Source organism: Bos mutus, chromosome 3, assembly GCF_027580195.1.
Source record: "Bos mutus isolate GX-2022 chromosome 3, NWIPB_WYAK_1.1, whole genome shotgun sequence".
NCBI classification, from domain to species: Eukaryota; Metazoa; Chordata; class Mammalia; order Artiodactyla; family Bovidae; genus Bos; species Bos mutus.
Window position 1 is genome coordinate 56948774 of NC_091619.1, and position 16972 is coordinate 56965745.

Sequence of the window (16972 nt, forward strand, 5' to 3'; positions counted from 1 at the left end):
TCTCTGAAAATATTGATTTAGCCTGTGCTATTAGGTCATAGTAAGAACAGTATCAGTTATGCCAGGTACTTCATTATACCTCATGATTCTTAACCAAACCAACAAACGAAAAATCAACAAGACAAGTTTATTATTATCCTCATTTTACAGAAGACTAAAGTGTGGCTCAGAAGGTTTAGTAATCTGCTCAAGGTGGACCTAGTAAGAGATAGTGCTGAAATTTGACCCAGGCTGTGCTCTTAGCCATTTTATTCCACAACCTCTCTTCTGGATAAGCCAGTTTAATAGATAGATATTGCCCTTATAAAACAAATGTTTGCAAATTCTTGAATATATAAAACTTTATCCCCTCAATAGTACTTCACTATTCAGTATCTTTGAGGGGTAAGTTGAGGAGTAATGAGATTCCCTCATAGCTCAGTTGCTTAGAGATATGCCTGCAGTTCAGGAGACCTGAGTTCAATTCCTAGGTCAGGAAGATCCCCTGGAGAAGGAAATAGCAACCCACTCCAGTATTCTTGCCTGGGAAATCCCATGAACAGAGGAGCCTGGCGGGCTACAGTCCATGGAGTCTCAAAGAATCAGACAGAACTTAGCAACTAAACCACCACCAGTGAGAACCAGAATTTAGAATAGCATAGCTTATTCCTATTAGCAAAGATCTATTTACAATTTGTACCTAAAACATTATCTTAGTTCATTGAGTTAAAAAGTAAGTACTTTTAACAGTTGCCACTGGGACTTTTTCTTTGAGAAAAATAATAAAGGAATTTAGTACTGACTAGTAAAAACCTTCTAAGATGGTGTCTTCCCTTTTTTTTTAAAAGTGTTTATTGAGGGAAAATTGTCAACACATAGTATTTTTTAAAAATAGATACTTTAAACATAGAAAATTTTATCTTAGACACTCTAGGGGCTTCAAATGTATGCATAGGATACAAAAAGGGAGAGGGGCCTCAAAATTTAGGCTGAAAAAGACAGAAAGGAAGATGGCCTTTTATACAAGATTAGTGAAATAGAGTTCAGATCTTTCTCTACTTCCATCCTCTCAAGAAATGTTATAATCACGTCTTACAAACAAATAAAAGTCATTGTAACCATGTGGTATGGATGTTTAGATTTAAAAATCTTAATTCACAAAAATACCAGAATCTGAATATCCAGTTTTCATTATATGATCCTTTCAGGATGCAGTTTTCTATGTTTATTTCAGGTGCTGTATTATGTTTTGTTCCTTTCTATGGCAGAATGTTTATTTGTGGAACCGAATGAACCTTTTCACATTGGAACACTAGAAGAAAATAAACTCAACTTAACACTGGACTTTCACAGGTGAGGGAAGCAGGTGGGAGGTAACTCCTGTTTGTGTGTACGTGGTTTCACTGCGCTAAAGTCTCCTGTTTTCCAGACTCATAACAGTGGAGCTGCAGTTTAAACTGAAGGCCATTAACCTGCAGACTATTCGTCATCATGAGTTCCCGGACTGTTACGACTTTACTCTGACTGTGAGTGTGGGTACTCTGACTGTGGGTGTGGGCTGGGCTAATTTGATTCCTGTCTGGAGAAAAATGGTTTGATATAGTTATGTGTTCCATCTACTTGTGTTGAGGGTTGATCAAATGTATAGGGTGTTCTTGTCCTAACTGGATATGCACAGAGGAGACATTGGTTCAGCTAGCTCTGTTAGTCCTTTCTTAACTGCATTTTCACTTTCCGAGGTTTTAGTTATCATGGTCAACCTCTGACCTCTGTCTGAAAATATTAAGTAGAAAATTCCAGAAACAAACCATTCATGTATTTTAAACTGCATGTCATTCTGAATAGCATAATGAAAACTTTCTGACCTTCCTCAGTATGAATCATCCTTTGGTCCAGTGTATACCATCCATTAGTCACTCAATAACCCTCTCAGTTATCTACATATCACAGTACTTGTGTTCAAATAAGCTTAATTTTACTTAAGAATGGCCCCAAAGCTGGTGATTGCAATATGTCAAAATATTTCTTTAGGTGAAAAACTGAAAGCATTTAACTTAATGAAGACAGAAAACCAATTGTATGTTGAGATTGCTTAAGCTACAAGAAGAAATCTATAGGTGACATTGTGAAGAAGGAAAAAGAAATCCATGCTAGTTTTACTGTTGCAGCTCAAACTGCAAAAATTATGGCCACAGTGTGATAAGTGTGTAGTTAAGATGGAAAAAGGCATTTAATTTGTACAAGATACTTAGAGAGACCACATTCATGCAACTTTTATTATAGTATATGTTATAGTTTTCCTATTTTATTATTATTGTTTAGTCGCTAAGTCATGTCTGTCTCTTTTGTGACCCCATGGACTGTAAGCTCCTCTGTCCATGGATTTCCTAGGCAAGAATACTGGAGTGGGTTGCCATTTCCTCCTCCAGGGGATCTCCCCAACCCTGGGATCGAACCTGCGTCTCCTGCATTGCAGGTGGATTCTTTACCACTGTGTCACCACGGAAGCCCACTTTTAAAAATTATTATTGTTTTTACTCTCCTGTGCCTAATTTATAAACTTAATCAAAGGTGTGTATGTATCAGATCAGATCAGATCAGTCGCTTAGTTGTGTCCGACTCTTTGCGACCCCATGAGTTGCAGTACTCCAGGCTTCCCTGTCCATCACCAACTCCCGGAGTTCACTGAGACTCATGTCCATTGAGTCAGTGATGCCATCCAGCCATCTCATCCTCTGGTGTCCCCTTCTCCTTCTGCCCCCAATCTCTCCCAGCATCAGAGTCTTTTCCAATGAGTCAACTCTTTGCATGAGGTGGCCAAAGGACTGGAGTTTCAGCTTTAGCATCATTCCTTCCAAAGAAATCCCAGGGCTGATCTCTTCAGAATGGACTGGTTGGATCTCCTTGCAGTCCAAGGGACTCTCAAGAGTCTTCTCCAACACCACAGTTCAAAAGCATCAATTCTTCAGCACTCAGCCTTCTTCACAGTCCAACTCTCACATCCATACATGACCACAGGAAAAACCATATAGGAAAGATATTATATATGAAGTTTGGTATTATCTGTGATTTCAGGCATCTGCTGGGGATCTTGGATAAAGGGGAGGGACTCTTGTACCCACTTGTTTAGTTGTTAACCATCGGTCTTCTGTACCTCAATGTAAGTTCTCTGAGGGCGGGGACCTTGTCTTGTTCACTGCTGAGTCTTCAGGACCAAGAACAAGGACCACAAAGAACAGACGTTTGTACGTTTGTATGGTTAGCTCTCAGCAGTCGGTGGCAGTCTGCTTAAGGTCATTGCCAAGGGTTCTTGCTGCTGAGTTTCCTCACTGAGGATGCTTGCAGCCTATGGAAGTTATAGCTCACTGTGCCTCCTGCATGCTGCCTCTGAAAGTTCTGGTTAGTTTCCTCTTCTCTGTATTCCAGTTGCAGATGGAGCTTTGATGCTCTCTATGGAGCACAAGATGCCTCTCATGCTGGTTCATCACCTCACAGGGATCAGAGTCAGTAGCGCAATGCTGAGAGGCATATGCAGGACAGCATTTGATAACAGCTTGCCTTCACATGGTCCAGATTTCTAGTACTACAGTAGCAGTTTGTATCAAAAGTTATGTCCACGATACTCAACTAATTGTCTATTAGAAATCAAATTTTCAGAAATTGAGATTAAAAATATTTTAGGATGTAGTATAATATAATAATTATGCATAATGTTTAGTAAGAAAAAGCACTAATTCTGTAAGACTGTATTTGGGCTACACATTTTGATCCTAATAGTAACCAGCAAGTTGTGAATTTTTAAAATTACATGATTTTTTAAAAATTGAGCTGTTATCCACAGTCTTCTCTCTCTGTGTCTGTGTGTCTGCCTCTCTCTTGTAGAGAAATGATACTTTTTTTAAAGTCTTATAATCTTTTAAGGCTTTGGTCAACTGAAACCTTCTTCATGGACCTCTTTGTGATTTCTCAGTTAGAAATACATTCTGTGCTCTGAAGCCCTAGATTTTGTTTTTATTTTGTATTGTATGTCTTACCACCTTCTCTTTTAAGTTTTTCTAGATGTTTATCATCAGCTCCACTAGAATGAAAGTTCCCTGAAGGCAGGAACTGTTTTATCTTTTCATCTCTCAGAAAATATAGTAGGTGACTCAGATATTTGTTGAATGAGCAAGCAAAACACTAGTGAAATGCAGATCTTTTCCCATAACACATTACAATGTAAAAGCATCCTGGCCTTTAGCCACATGCAGATGTTATATTTTTGGCATTCTTGGAGAATTACCGGCTATGACTGTTCATTGTGTATTTAGCAGTACATCTCATAGAACTGTGGTGGAAACTGTATCCTATCAGGTAATTTGATAATAAAAGCCATTAGTGTGACTTTTGCCATAAATAAACATGAACTGTGGCAGTATATCCTGATGTAACATACAGGGACTTTCAGTTCAGCTCAGCTCAGTTCAGTCGCTCAGTCGTGTCCGACTCTTTGCGACCCCAGGAATCGCAGCACGCCAGGCTTCCCTGTCCATCACCAACTCCGGAGTTCACTCAAACTCGTGTCCATCGAGTCGGTGATGCCATCCAGCCATCTCATCCTCTGTCGTCCCCTTCTCCTCCTGCCCCCAATCCCTCCCAGCATCAGAGTCTTTTCCAATGAGTCAGCTCTTCGCATGAGGTGGCCAAAGTATTTGGAGTCAGACAAATCTAGATTTTAATGTTAGCTTACCAGTTAGTAGCTATGTAATTTTAGGCAAATTATTTAATTGGCATGAGCCTCAGTTTTCTCATTTGTAAAACCAAATTAATGCCCACCTACTTGACAAAATTGTTGTGAAGTTAAAATATAGCACATATGAAGGACCTACTAAAATTATCTGGTGTGTGGTAGATGTTTGATTCAACAGCTATTTATTAAGGTTGTCTTGTGTGTGCCCAGTTGGGTTCATAATATAAAAGTAGTGCATTGTCATTCATTCATTCATAGTAGTTTGATAAATTCTTGCAACTTGTATTTTGAAGCTCTTTATTAAGTGTATAGACATCTAGGGTTTTTTGTGTTCACTTGAACTTTTTAATCATTGTGAAATGGCACTTTTTAACCCTTATCATATTCTTTGCTCTAAAATTTACTTTGATGTTAATATAAGCATTCCAGCTTTCTTATAACTAGTGTTAGCATGGCATATCTTTTTTCATCCTTTTAGATTATTTGTATCTTATATTTAAGGTAGGTTTCTTGATACATAGTTGAGTCTTGCTTTTTTAATCCAACCTAACAATTTCTACCTTTTAATTAAGGTGCTTATATCATTTAAATTGCATGAAATTATTAATATGGTTTCTTTCTTTTTCTGCCTTCTTTTGGATTAACTGTTTTTTTAGGATTCTAGTCTATCTTGTATGTTAGCTTATTAGCTATAACTCTTTGTTGTGTTATTTTATGGTTTATGCTGCTGCTGCTGCTAAGTTGCTTCAGTCATGTCCGACTCTGTGCGACCCCATAGTACACATATTTAACTTATTACAGCCTACTTTCAAGTGATGGTGTGCCAGTTACATGTATAACATAAAAACCACTTGGCATGGTTTTCCTTCTGCTTAAAGGGCTTCCTTTAATATTTCTTATAATGCAGATCTGCTAGTAATAAGTTCTTTTCACTTCTGTATGTCTGTAAAAGTATTTCACCTTCGTTTTTTAAAGGTAGTTTCATAAGGTATAGACTTCTAGCCTGGCTGTTTTTACCCTGGAACTTTAAAGAATTTGCTCTTTTGTTTATATTGTTTCTGATGAGAAATCTGCTGTCTTCTTCATCTTTGTTCTTCTGTATGGGATGTATTTTCCCCCTCTGGATGCTTTTAAATTTTTTTCTTCATTTCTGGTTTCAGTGGTTTGATTCTGATATACCTTTATGTAGTTTTCTTCATGTTTCTTGTATTCGGGGTTCATTGAATATCTTGGATCTGTGGGTTTATAGTTTTTATTACGTTTGACATTTACTCAGTGTTATTTCATCAAATATTTTTCTATCTCCTTCCCCCTACTTTTCAGAGATTCCAATAATATGTGTATTTGGGCACTTGAAGTTGTCCTCTTTCTTTGATTTAATTTTTCTAATATTTTCTCTGTGCTTCACTTTAAATAGTTTTACTGCTGTGACTTCAAATCACTAATCTTTTTTCCTGTATTATCTAATATGTTATTAGTTACACTCAGTATATTTTTTCTTTTTCATTTAAAGAATTCAGTTTCTTCTAAACCTTGCTTAGACGTGATTGACATTAAGTCAGAGTTTATTAGATATTTAATGAGCGCCTACTATTTGAAAGACCCTGAGGCTCTTTGTTTGGGCAAAGCATGGTTTATTCTTGGCAAAGATTTCTGACTCATTCAAATAGTACTGAGCATCTTTCTTGTGTGAGGCTGGGTCTCCGCAGTGATAAAGATGAGAATACATTATCAATATCCTTGGTTGCTTGTCATGGGAAGAAACATACAGTCTAACATGAGTGGAAACAGAGTAGCTAGACTTACTAAGTTTATTTGTAATCTTTTGTCTGAAGTGGTATCTGTTCCAGAAAAACATCTATTTCTGCTTTATTGACTATGCCAAAGCCTTTGACTGTGTGGATCACAATAAACTGTGGAAAATTCTGAAAGAGATGGGAATACCAGAACACCTGATCTGCCTCTTGAGAAATTTGTATGCAGGTCAGGAAGCAACAGTTAGAACTGGACATGGAACAACAGACTGGTTCCAAATAGGAAAAGGAGTTCGTCAAGGCTGTATATTGTCACCCTGTTTATTTAACTTATATGCAGAGTACATCATGAGAAACGCTGGACTGGAAGAAACACAAACTGGAATCAAGATTGCCGGGAGAGATATCAATCACCTCAGATATGCAGATGACACCACCCTTATGGCAGAAAGTGAAGAGGAACTCAAAAGCCTCTTGATGAAAGTGAAAGTGGAGAGTGAAAAAGTTGGCTGAAAGCTCAACATTCAGAAAACGAAGATCATGGCATCCGGTCCCATCACTTCATGGGAAATAGATGGGGAAACAGTGGAAACAGTGTCAGACTTTATTTTTCTGGGCTCCAAAATCACTGCAGATGGTGACTGCAGCCATGAAATTCAAAGACGCTTACTCCTTGGAAGGAAAGTTATGACCAACCTAGATAGCATATTCAAAAGCAGAGACATCACTTTGCCAACAAAAGTTCGTCTAGTCAAGCCTATGGTTTTTCCTGTGGTCATGTATGGATGTGAGAGTTGGACTGTGAAGAAGGCTGAGGGCCGAAGAATTGATGCTTTTGAACTGTGGTGTTGGAGAAGACTCTTGAGAGTCCCTTGGACTGCAAGGAGATCCAACCAGTCCATTCTGAAGGAGATCAGCCCTGGGATTTCTTTGGAAGGAATGATGCTAAAGCTGAAACTCCAGTGCTTTGGCCACCTCATGTGAAGAGCTGACTCATTGGAAAAGACTCTGATGAAGGGGACGCCACGCCAGAGGATGAGATGGCTGGATGGCATCGCTGACTCGACAGATGTGAGTCTGAGTGAACTCCGGGAGTTGGTGATGGACAGGGAGGCCTGGTGTGCTGCGCTTCATGGGGTCGCAAAGAGTCGGACACGACTGAGTGACTGAACTGAACTGAACTGAACTGAAAAGAATCTGCCTGCAATGTAGGAGACCTGAGTTCAATCCCTGGGTCTGGAAGAGTCCATGGAGAAGGGAATGGCAACCCACTCCAGAATTTTTACCTAGAGAATTCTATGGACAGAGGAGCCTGACGGGCTACAGTCGATGGGGTCACAAAGTCAGGCACAGCTGAATGACTAACATCGCAAATGGCAGACTTGAAAAGAACTTTCCTTTTACTTTAGGACTTGAGAGAAGAGGCACCAAAAATGAAAGCAAAACCCCCAAACCAGACTAATTTCCTTAGTTTGCCTTCCAGGTGTCTGCAAGGAGAAGGTGGGGGGAGTTTGAAGAGGGAGACAGTGGAAGAGCTATGAAAGGTATCCTGGCGTGGCTTTGTCCTATTGGTGCCTGGTGTCCCCAAACCGTTATCATTGAAGCCAGACATACTGTTGGTTCCCTGTGACCACATTCTTTGTAGTATTGTACATGTGGTTCCAGAATGACAAGGAAAACGAATCTTAGAAGGAAAATTGAAAAAGCTCCACCTGAAATGTTTCAAGACGGAAATAATGAGCATCTGTGTTAGTAAGAACAACATTAAAAATCTGTCCCTAGCCAAGGCTCTGCTGGAAGAAGGGGGAAAATGTGCTTGTACTTGCTCAGGAGGACATCTAGAGGTGCTTAGAGTGAGAGGAGGGGGAAGTTCTCTTGTTTTACAAGTGGTTCAGGGCTTGAATCAGATCAGATCAGTCGCTCAGTCGTGTTGACCCCATGAATCGCAGCACGCCAGGCCTCCCTGTCCATCACCAACTCCCGGAGTTCACTCAGACTCACGTCCATCGAGTCAGTGATGCCATCCAACCATCTCATCCTCTGTCGTCCCCTTCTCCTCCTGCCCCCAATCCCTCCCAGCATCAGAGTCTTTTCCAATGAGTCAACTCTTCACATGAGGTGGCCAAAGTACTGGAGTTTCAGCTTTAGCATCATTCCTTCCAAAGAAATCCCAGGGCTGATCTCCTTTAGAATGGACTGGTTGGATCTCCTTGCAGTCCAAGGGACTCTCAAGAGTCTTCTCCAACACCACAGTTCAAAAGCATCAATTCTTCGGCCCTCAGCCTTCTTCACAGTCCAACTCTCACATCCATACATGACCACAGGAAAAACCATAGGCTTGACTAGACGAACCTTTGTTGGCAAAGTAACGTCTCTGCTTTTGAATATGCTATCTAGGTTGGTCATAACTTTCCTTCCAAGGAGTAAGCGTCTTTGAATTTCATGGCTGCAGTCACCATCTGCAGTGATTTTGGAGCCCAGAAAAATAAAGTCTGACACTGTTTCCACTGTTTCCCCATCTATTTCCCATGAAGTGATGGGACCGGATGCCATGATCTTCGTTTTCTGAATGTTGAGCTTTCAGCCAACTTTTTCACTCTCCACTTTCACTTTCATCAAGAGGCTTTTGAGTTCCTCTTCACTTTCTGCCATAAGGGTGGTGTCATCTGCATATCTGAGGTGATTGATATCTCTCCCGGCAATCTTGATTCCAGTTTGTGTTTCTTCCAGTCCAGCGTTTCTCATGATGTACTCTGCATATAAGTTAAATAAACAGGGTGACAATATACAGCCTTGACGAACTCCTTTTCCTATTTGGAACCAGTCTGTTGTTCCATGTCCAGTTCTAACTGTTGCTTCCTGACCTGCATACAAATTTCTCAAGAGGCAGATCAGGGCTTGAATACTATCCTAGAAACTTAGGATTTTTAGAGACTAAACATTCTTTATGGAAGATCTCACTCAACTTTCTCAGCTCACAGAGAAATAAAGGGAACTTCCTGAGGTTGAACGGAGTTAGCATCAGGTGAGAGTTGAGGGTCTGGGTTTCCTGTAACTTTGGGAGAATTGTTTCCTAATTAATGCATAGCGGCATCTTGGCTTTAAAAGTAGTAGGTATGTTTTTGACCCTTTTCCTGTTCTTCACAGATAACTTTTGACAACAAAGCCCACAGTGGAAGAATTAAGATAAGTTTAGATAATGATATCTCTATCAGAGAATGTAAAGACTGGCATGTATCTGGATCAAGTAAGTAATGAATTTTACTAGTTTTCAAAATGGTTATTAAATAATATTAAATGGTTGTTAAATTACTCATCCCAAGGATATGTGGAACATCAAATGAAAGAATTGGATCATGTCCAAGTCCCTAATTCATTTTAGTTATCTAATGTTCCATTCATGTAATTCATAAGTTATTAGTAATTTAAATGGTTTTTCTTGCCTTTTCCATGAGCCTTCACTGGCTAGGCCTTACTAAAAAAAAGTGCTTATAATTCCCCCAACAACAACAAAAAATTTACATCTACTCAAACCAGTATTTATCGAGTGTTTATTGCATAAGTACTTTGAGCTACACTTTCCTTACTTCAGAGTTTTAAAATATCTTTGAGATAGGTAGCATCCCTATTTTTACAGATAAAGAAACTAAGGCTCAGAAGTGAATTTTGGTTTCTTTGGTCATATATCCAGGGAGAATTCAGGTAGGATTTGACCCTGAAATATCCAACACATTATAATTATCTTCTATCCAGGTCAAAAAGTAGATGACATAAGGACAGAGTACAGTCCTAGAAATATGGACACAAACTCAAGTATAAACTGAGTATCACTGAGAATTTTGGAGCTGAACTAGACGAAACCTACTGGAAAGAATTGATCTCATTCCCTAGTTCCTTGTAGTGGTGTGTTGTGCTTGACTTTAATGATTAGGTCAGAGGATCTTGGATTCTAGTAAGCAGAAGCACCATTCCAAGTACCTGCTAAGATGCAGTTTTCCCAGCTTCACACTAGACAGTCAGTAGGTCTGGCGGTGAGACCCAGGAATGTGCAGTGAGTCCTTATTCAGACCATACTTGGATAATAATTACTTTAGGGTTCCCTACTAATGGATTCACAAAGTTCAGAAATAGTAATGAGATAGCATGAATAAATGAAGTAAAATGTCTTCATTTTAGTATTCTTTTCACTAATAGGTAACTTCAAATATATGAAGATCTGGACTCACAAACTTCAATTATAAAATTTCAATCACAAAATTGTTTATTTGAAACGCAAGCCTGTTTTGTCATCTGTAAACATCTTAATACTTCACGTACTTGGGAACAGGGAAAATGAGAGCATATGAAGGTGCCTGGGACATAAGCTTTCTCTCAAATGTTTGTTTCTTGGATTTTAAGTTTTTCTGAAGTAGATTTAGTCCTTCATATATCATTTAGATGCCTCGTGACAAAATTTTGGGTTGCTTCATTACAGTATAGTCTTGAGTTCTTTCCATCAGCAGAGAGCAGCCCAACTTGTTAAGTAAGAAAAGCTCTGTAAGAGAGTATGTGACGGCCACCCTCTGCTCTTCACCTAGCTGTGCTTCTGCTGGGAGGACTGATTCCCAGAATTCCTGTGTGGGTGGCTCTGCTTTGTCATTCAAGTCTCAGCTAAAAGCCATCGCCTCTGGTGAGGCCTTCCTTCACTGTGCCGTAGGAACAAACCTTTCTTCTCCCCATTCCCTCTCCCAAAGCTCCCTCAGCAGTGGTGCTCATATTTTAGTGTTACCTGGAGAGCTTAGGAAAGCAGTTTCTGATTTACTAGGGCTAGGGTAAGGCAGGAGGATGTTCATTTCTAAAAGTTCCGAAGAGATGCCAAGAACCACTGACAGAGTGACGGATGTTGGAGACAAACTGCAAAGGTTTGAACACTGACTCTGCACTTTTCTGGCCATGGAATCTTAGGCAAGTTGTGTGACCCCTCTGGGCTTCAGTTTTCTCGCCTGCAAAGTGGGGATGATCACACCTACCTCGTGGGGTTACTGTGAGGTGCAAAGGAGTTAAATCTTCAAAAATGTCTGAAACTATGACTTAGTAGCTATTTGGATTTACTTTCTTCCTATCACGTACTCCTATCAGGAAGTATTCTGTTCATTTACTTGTTTACTTTTTTCTCTTATCTCACTGGAGTAGAAGTTCCACAAGGTCAGGGACTCTATCTGTCTTGTTCACCATTGTATTCTCAGCACGTGAAAACACACCTGATGCTTAATGAGTATTTTATACCTAGATAAGCATGTTTAAGTAAGATATGCGGGAACCCTAACTGTATTAGAACAAAAGATGACAGGTGATAGTTAAAGATCTTTGGTACATGATTTTGAGGACTTTTAACCTTCTTTAAATACTAACAGAAGAATCTGTATCAAAGCTTTTTCTGTTTGTTATCTTTGTGGAAAGAATACTTGAATTTTTAAAATTATTCTAAGCATGAGTATGAAGAAGGATCTATATAAAACTTGAAAATGTTTCTGAAGGATGGAAAAAAAAAGATTTGACACATTATGTTTTTTGTGAAATGATTTAACATGAACATGTCAATTCTCCCTAGATTAATCTATAAATTCAGCATGATTCCCCCCAAAAATTAACAGTAAGATTGTTATTGGAATTTGACATTTTGGTCCTGAAGAAATATGGGAAAATAACAAGCAAGACTAGCCAGCAGAAAGTCTAGGAAAGTAATGAGACGTATTTTTCTTAGGCATTAAAACACACAAAAAAGTTGGAAGGGGAAGATACGGTACTTGAATACATTCAACAGCTGTTTGGTACATGATAAAAATGGCACTTCACATCATTTGCTCCTTTTATTGGTACAAATTCATGAATACTGATGTCCAGTGATGAAGAAGATGTGTGATGTGTGTAGATATGTAAACTGGCATGATATTTTTGCAGAGCAATTTCTTAGATCTATTTTTAGAAAGATGCATATGCTTTAACCCAACGATTCCATCTTTGGATATTCATCCACCTAAAGAATCTCTTGAACCTGTGCACAAAGAGGACCTGGAGAATGGACTGTAGTAGTGAAACCAGATGACAGCCTGAACGTCCTTACAAATCAAGTATTGTACATCTGTACTGAAATAACGCAATGCAGCTGTTAAAATAAATGAGGCTAAAAATGGGGAAAAAAAGAAGTAGAAGTAAATGTCACCACATTGATGTTCCAGTACATAAGCAGGTAACCTTCTTTCCTCCAGTTCAGAAGAATACTCATTACATGATGATCTTTGATGTCTTCGTTATTCTGACATGCTTGGCTTCGTTAATCCTGTGTGTTCGATCTGTGGTGAGAGGACTTCAGCTTCAGCAGGTGGGAGTCACTGCTTTCTAGCAATGCACTGGTCATTTTGATTGACAGAAATTCACCATGCCTCCCCTCTTTTTCCTAAAGGAATTTGTCAATTTTTTCCTCCTCCATTATAAGAAGGAAGTTTCTGTTTCTGATCGAATGGAATTTGTCAACGGATGGTATATTATGATTATTATTAGTGACATATTGACCATCATTGGATCAATTCTGAAAATGGAAATTCACGCTAAGGTAAAATTTTTTCCTATTTATGTCATTGTTAGTATCAGATTTGCCTTAACTGTCATTTGTTTTTCCAAAATGTAAGGATTCACAGAGTACAAGATTGTTTTTAAACATTATATTGAGTAAACCTGAAATAACAGTAATTTGTAAGAATCTAGTCAGGAAATATTTTAGGCTGTTTTTCAAGGTGTGATTTAAGTCCTCTGAATCAGGGTCATTTGGGTATCTGATAAAATACCCCACGTTAGACCTACTGAATGTGAACTCTGGGGTTGGGGCCTATGAATTTGTACACACACTGAAAGTCATACACACACCAAGATAACTAAGGTAAAAGATTGTTTTTGTTGTTCTTAGAAGGAATGCCAGAATCTTCAACAGAAAGAGTTGGACTGTGGGCAGGAGATAGGGAGTGAGGCCGAAGTACTATTGTTCGAGTCCTTGCAGTTTTTCCTTTGTCCATTCAAATTGAGAATATTCCCATTTTCTTACTGTTACCATTGATGTACGACAAAGTTTTCCATTTTAAGTTAGGACTAATCCAGCTTGTATGTCAACCCTCCCCCAAAGCAAAAAAAAAAAAAAAAAAGAAATACTGTTCAAACTAATCTTGTTCAGATTTATGTTTTTCTGTCCTTGACTGTAATTAAGGATGAGTATGAACCACATGGGGAGCCTGTTTTGGTTCAGATTCCTGGACAGAGATCTCAAATGCAATAGCTCAGATATGATAAGAGCTTATTTCTCCCTCGTGTAATTGTCAGGGTGGGTTTTCCAGCCTGGCAAGTCACTCAGCTCCACACAGTCATTCAGGAATCTAAGTTTCTCCCATCTTTTTCTCTGATGACCATTGAAGGCTCACCCAGACTGCATGATTGATGCTGGATTGTCTCATGAACAGGTTGCAGCCCATGGAAGGGAAAACCTGGTATGGTAGGTAGTAGGTCTCTTACAGTCTTATGCCTTGGCTCAGAATGGCAGCCTTCATTCTGTACAGTCCTGCTGGAGAAAATTTAGTCACATCTGACTGCAGGGGAGCTGAGGAGACAGCCCGCGCATGTACCTCAGAAAGAGAGAGTGAGTTTAGAAGCCATGGAGCATCTGTCACCATATGCCAGGGTAATATATGTCATTGAAATAGATATTTAACTTTAGGGAACAAATCAAGAGAAGTAGGGGGAGATTTGCAGCAAATCTTCATTTTTACTAATCCCACCTACCATTAACTTCAGTGAGCCCTTAAGGGTGTCCAACAGTCTTTCTACATTTTTCTAGACCATGCATTCCCCCTGCCTTCTAGCTGATCATTTCATATTTTTTCGCGCTTGAAACTTTTAATACCTCTTTTCCATCCTTTGTTTCAGCTGATGACCTCACTCTGTTTCACAAATAATAAACAGAATTGAAATCTACAGTTTCCCACTTCATTTATTTACCCATCAGCATCAATGGCCATACACTTGGCATTTTCTCTTACTGTGGATATAATATTTAGGTTACTATCCAGGGCCAACTCCTCCACGGGCCTATCAGATGCTGTCCCGACTTGCTTGTTCCAGAGCACGGCTTCAGCTATTCTTACTCTGTTTCTTATGCATCCTTAATTTCCTGTTCTCTGCCATGGCATTTCCATGAGCATGTATTTTTTATTTTTTTTCCTTTCTAAATAGACAAAATCTCAACCTGTTCTCTCTCCAGCTACTTCCCCATTTCTCTGCTCTCCTTTACATAGCAAAAGACCTCAAAAGAGTATTTAATACTGTTTCTGACTCTGTTCATCCAGTTCTATTTTGTATCTGTTCTAATCAGGCTGCACGGAAAGTGTATTTTCCAATGACCTGTAACTGTTGCTGTGTCTAATATTCAGTTATTTATCCTCATTTTGACCCATTAGCAGCTTTTTAACACTGCAAGCACTTTCTTTGTTGATGAGTTTTTTCACTGGCTGTCACTTACCTAATCTTTCTCTTGAATCATGGCTGGTCTTCACTTCCCTTTGCTGTTCCCTCTGACTTCACCAAGCTATTTAAGTAACAGAGCTGCAAAGCACCATGCTTAAACACCTCGTTTTTCTGCCTTTGTTTTGTGATCTTGTCCTGTCTTATTGCCTTAAAGAGTACCTATTTTTCAATGATTTTCAAATCTGTTTCTCTAGTTCGGAATTATTCCCTGAACTCCAGTGTCAAATATCCAACTGTTTCTTCCACATCTTCACTTGAATGTCTACTCAGCTTCACAAATTTCACATACCTAAAACAATCATTGTCTCAATGGACATGAGTTGGCGCAAACTCCGGGAGTTGGTGATGGACAGGGAAGCCTGGCGTGCTGCAGTCCATGGGGTTGCAAAGAGTTGGACATGACTGAGCGACTGAACAATAAAACAACTCCTCCTCCATAGTCAAAACTCACTTCTCTGTGGCCTTTCAAATTTCAGTTAATGGCAGCTCTTTTCAGTTGTTCAAGGAAAAAAAACATAGATTCATCCTTGACTCCTCTTTTTTTACTAATTCCCTCTCCTCCGTATCTCATCCAAGAGAAAATCCTATTTGTCTACCTTCAGAAATCACCTCATCACCTCCACTATTCCCAGCCTGGTCCAAAGCACCATCAGCTCTCATCTGCAGTATTGCAGTAGCCATCTCTCTCTTCCACAGTCTGCTCTCAACCATAGAGCCAACATTGGATTACAGGACTCCTGTTCAGAGCTCTCAGTCTCCACCATCTATTCAGAGTAAAAGGCAAAGTTGTTAAATTATATTTGTGAAACTCTAAACTACCTGCTCCCTCACCTCGGTGACTCCTTACTCTCCCCTATCGTTCTCTAGCCAGACCCACTATCTTGCCAGATGCCCTCCTGCTTTTGGGCCTCTGCTGATACTGGTCCCTCTGCCTGGAAAGCTCTTACCCTAGATTCTTGCTTGGTTTGCTCCTTCACTCCCTTCATGTCTTTGCTCAAATGCCACCTTTTCAGTGAGACCTTCCCTGGTTACCCTTTTGAAATGCAGTGCACAGCCATCCTTTGTCCCCTCCCCTGAATTTTCTCCTCACCACTTACCATCAGTCCATGTATGAAGGGTTTCGCTAATTAACTTCTATCATCTCTCTCTACACCCACTAGAATGTAAACCTCATGAGGGCAGGGAATTTTGTCTCTTCACTACTTTGTCCTTGGCACCTAGAATGGTGCCCAACTCTTTGCTACTCAATAAATAATTTTTGCCCCAATGAATTTCTGCTATATAACTGATAATTTTTTTCCACTGTGTTTTAGAGTCTAACAAGTTATGATGTCTGTAGCATACTTCTTGGAACCTCTACCATGCTTGTGTGGCTTGGAGTTATCCGGTACTTTGGTTTTTTTCAGAAATACAATGTAAGGAATTCCACAGATCTCCAAGCTGTTGGTATTTCTCTTTCAAAGTTACTGCACTGCTTTGTTTGAAGGACAAAGGGATTCTAATGACCTCGTTTACTTTCCCAGCTCCTCATTCTCACCCTCCAGGCGGCACTGCCCAATGTCATCAGGTTCTGCTGCTGTGCAGCCATGATTTATTTAGGCTATTGCTTCTGTGGATGGATTGTGCTGGGGCCTTATCATGATAAGGTACTGGTAAACAATTTTCTCTATTGCTATTAAGCTCTCAGGGTAGTACCAGTGACTTGTTATTCTTTTAAAATAAGCTCATTTTACTTTGTGACTCAGCCTTAAACATTGAAGGTATTGTGTCTGTTGCCATGTTTTTAAACTGGTGAGGTAAGACCAGGTGGCACTAATGGTAAAGAATCCACCTACCAATGCAAGACATGTAAAAGATATGGGTTCAATCCCTGGGTTGGGAAGATCCCCTGGAGGAGGGCAGGGCAACCCACTCCAGTATTATTGCCTGGAGAATCCCATGGACAGAGGAGCCTGGCAGGCTG

General features: G+C 39.6%; 1 protein-coding gene across 5 annotated transcripts in view; it reads left to right on the forward strand.

The window, feature by feature from the left end:
* MCOLN3 (mucolipin TRP cation channel 3) overlaps positions 1-16972 on the forward strand; it is a 35605-nt gene that overhangs the window by 13708 nt on the left and 4925 nt on the right. For 4 of the 5 annotated variants that reach the window (XM_070367763.1, XM_005888447.3, XM_070367762.1 and 1 more), the window contains 7 exons: positions 1248-1332; positions 1409-1505; positions 9610-9709; positions 12711-12823; positions 12905-13054; positions 16323-16424; positions 16533-16655. In XM_070367763.1, the coding sequence (XP_070223864.1) occupies positions 1248-1332; positions 1409-1505; positions 9610-9709; positions 12711-12823; positions 12905-13054; positions 16323-16424; positions 16533-16655 (770 nt within the window). The remainder of the gene's footprint in view (positions 1-1247; positions 1333-1408; positions 1506-9609; positions 9710-12710; positions 12824-12904; positions 13055-16322; positions 16425-16532; positions 16656-16972) is intronic. The other variant, XM_070367764.1, reaches the window with a different exon arrangement.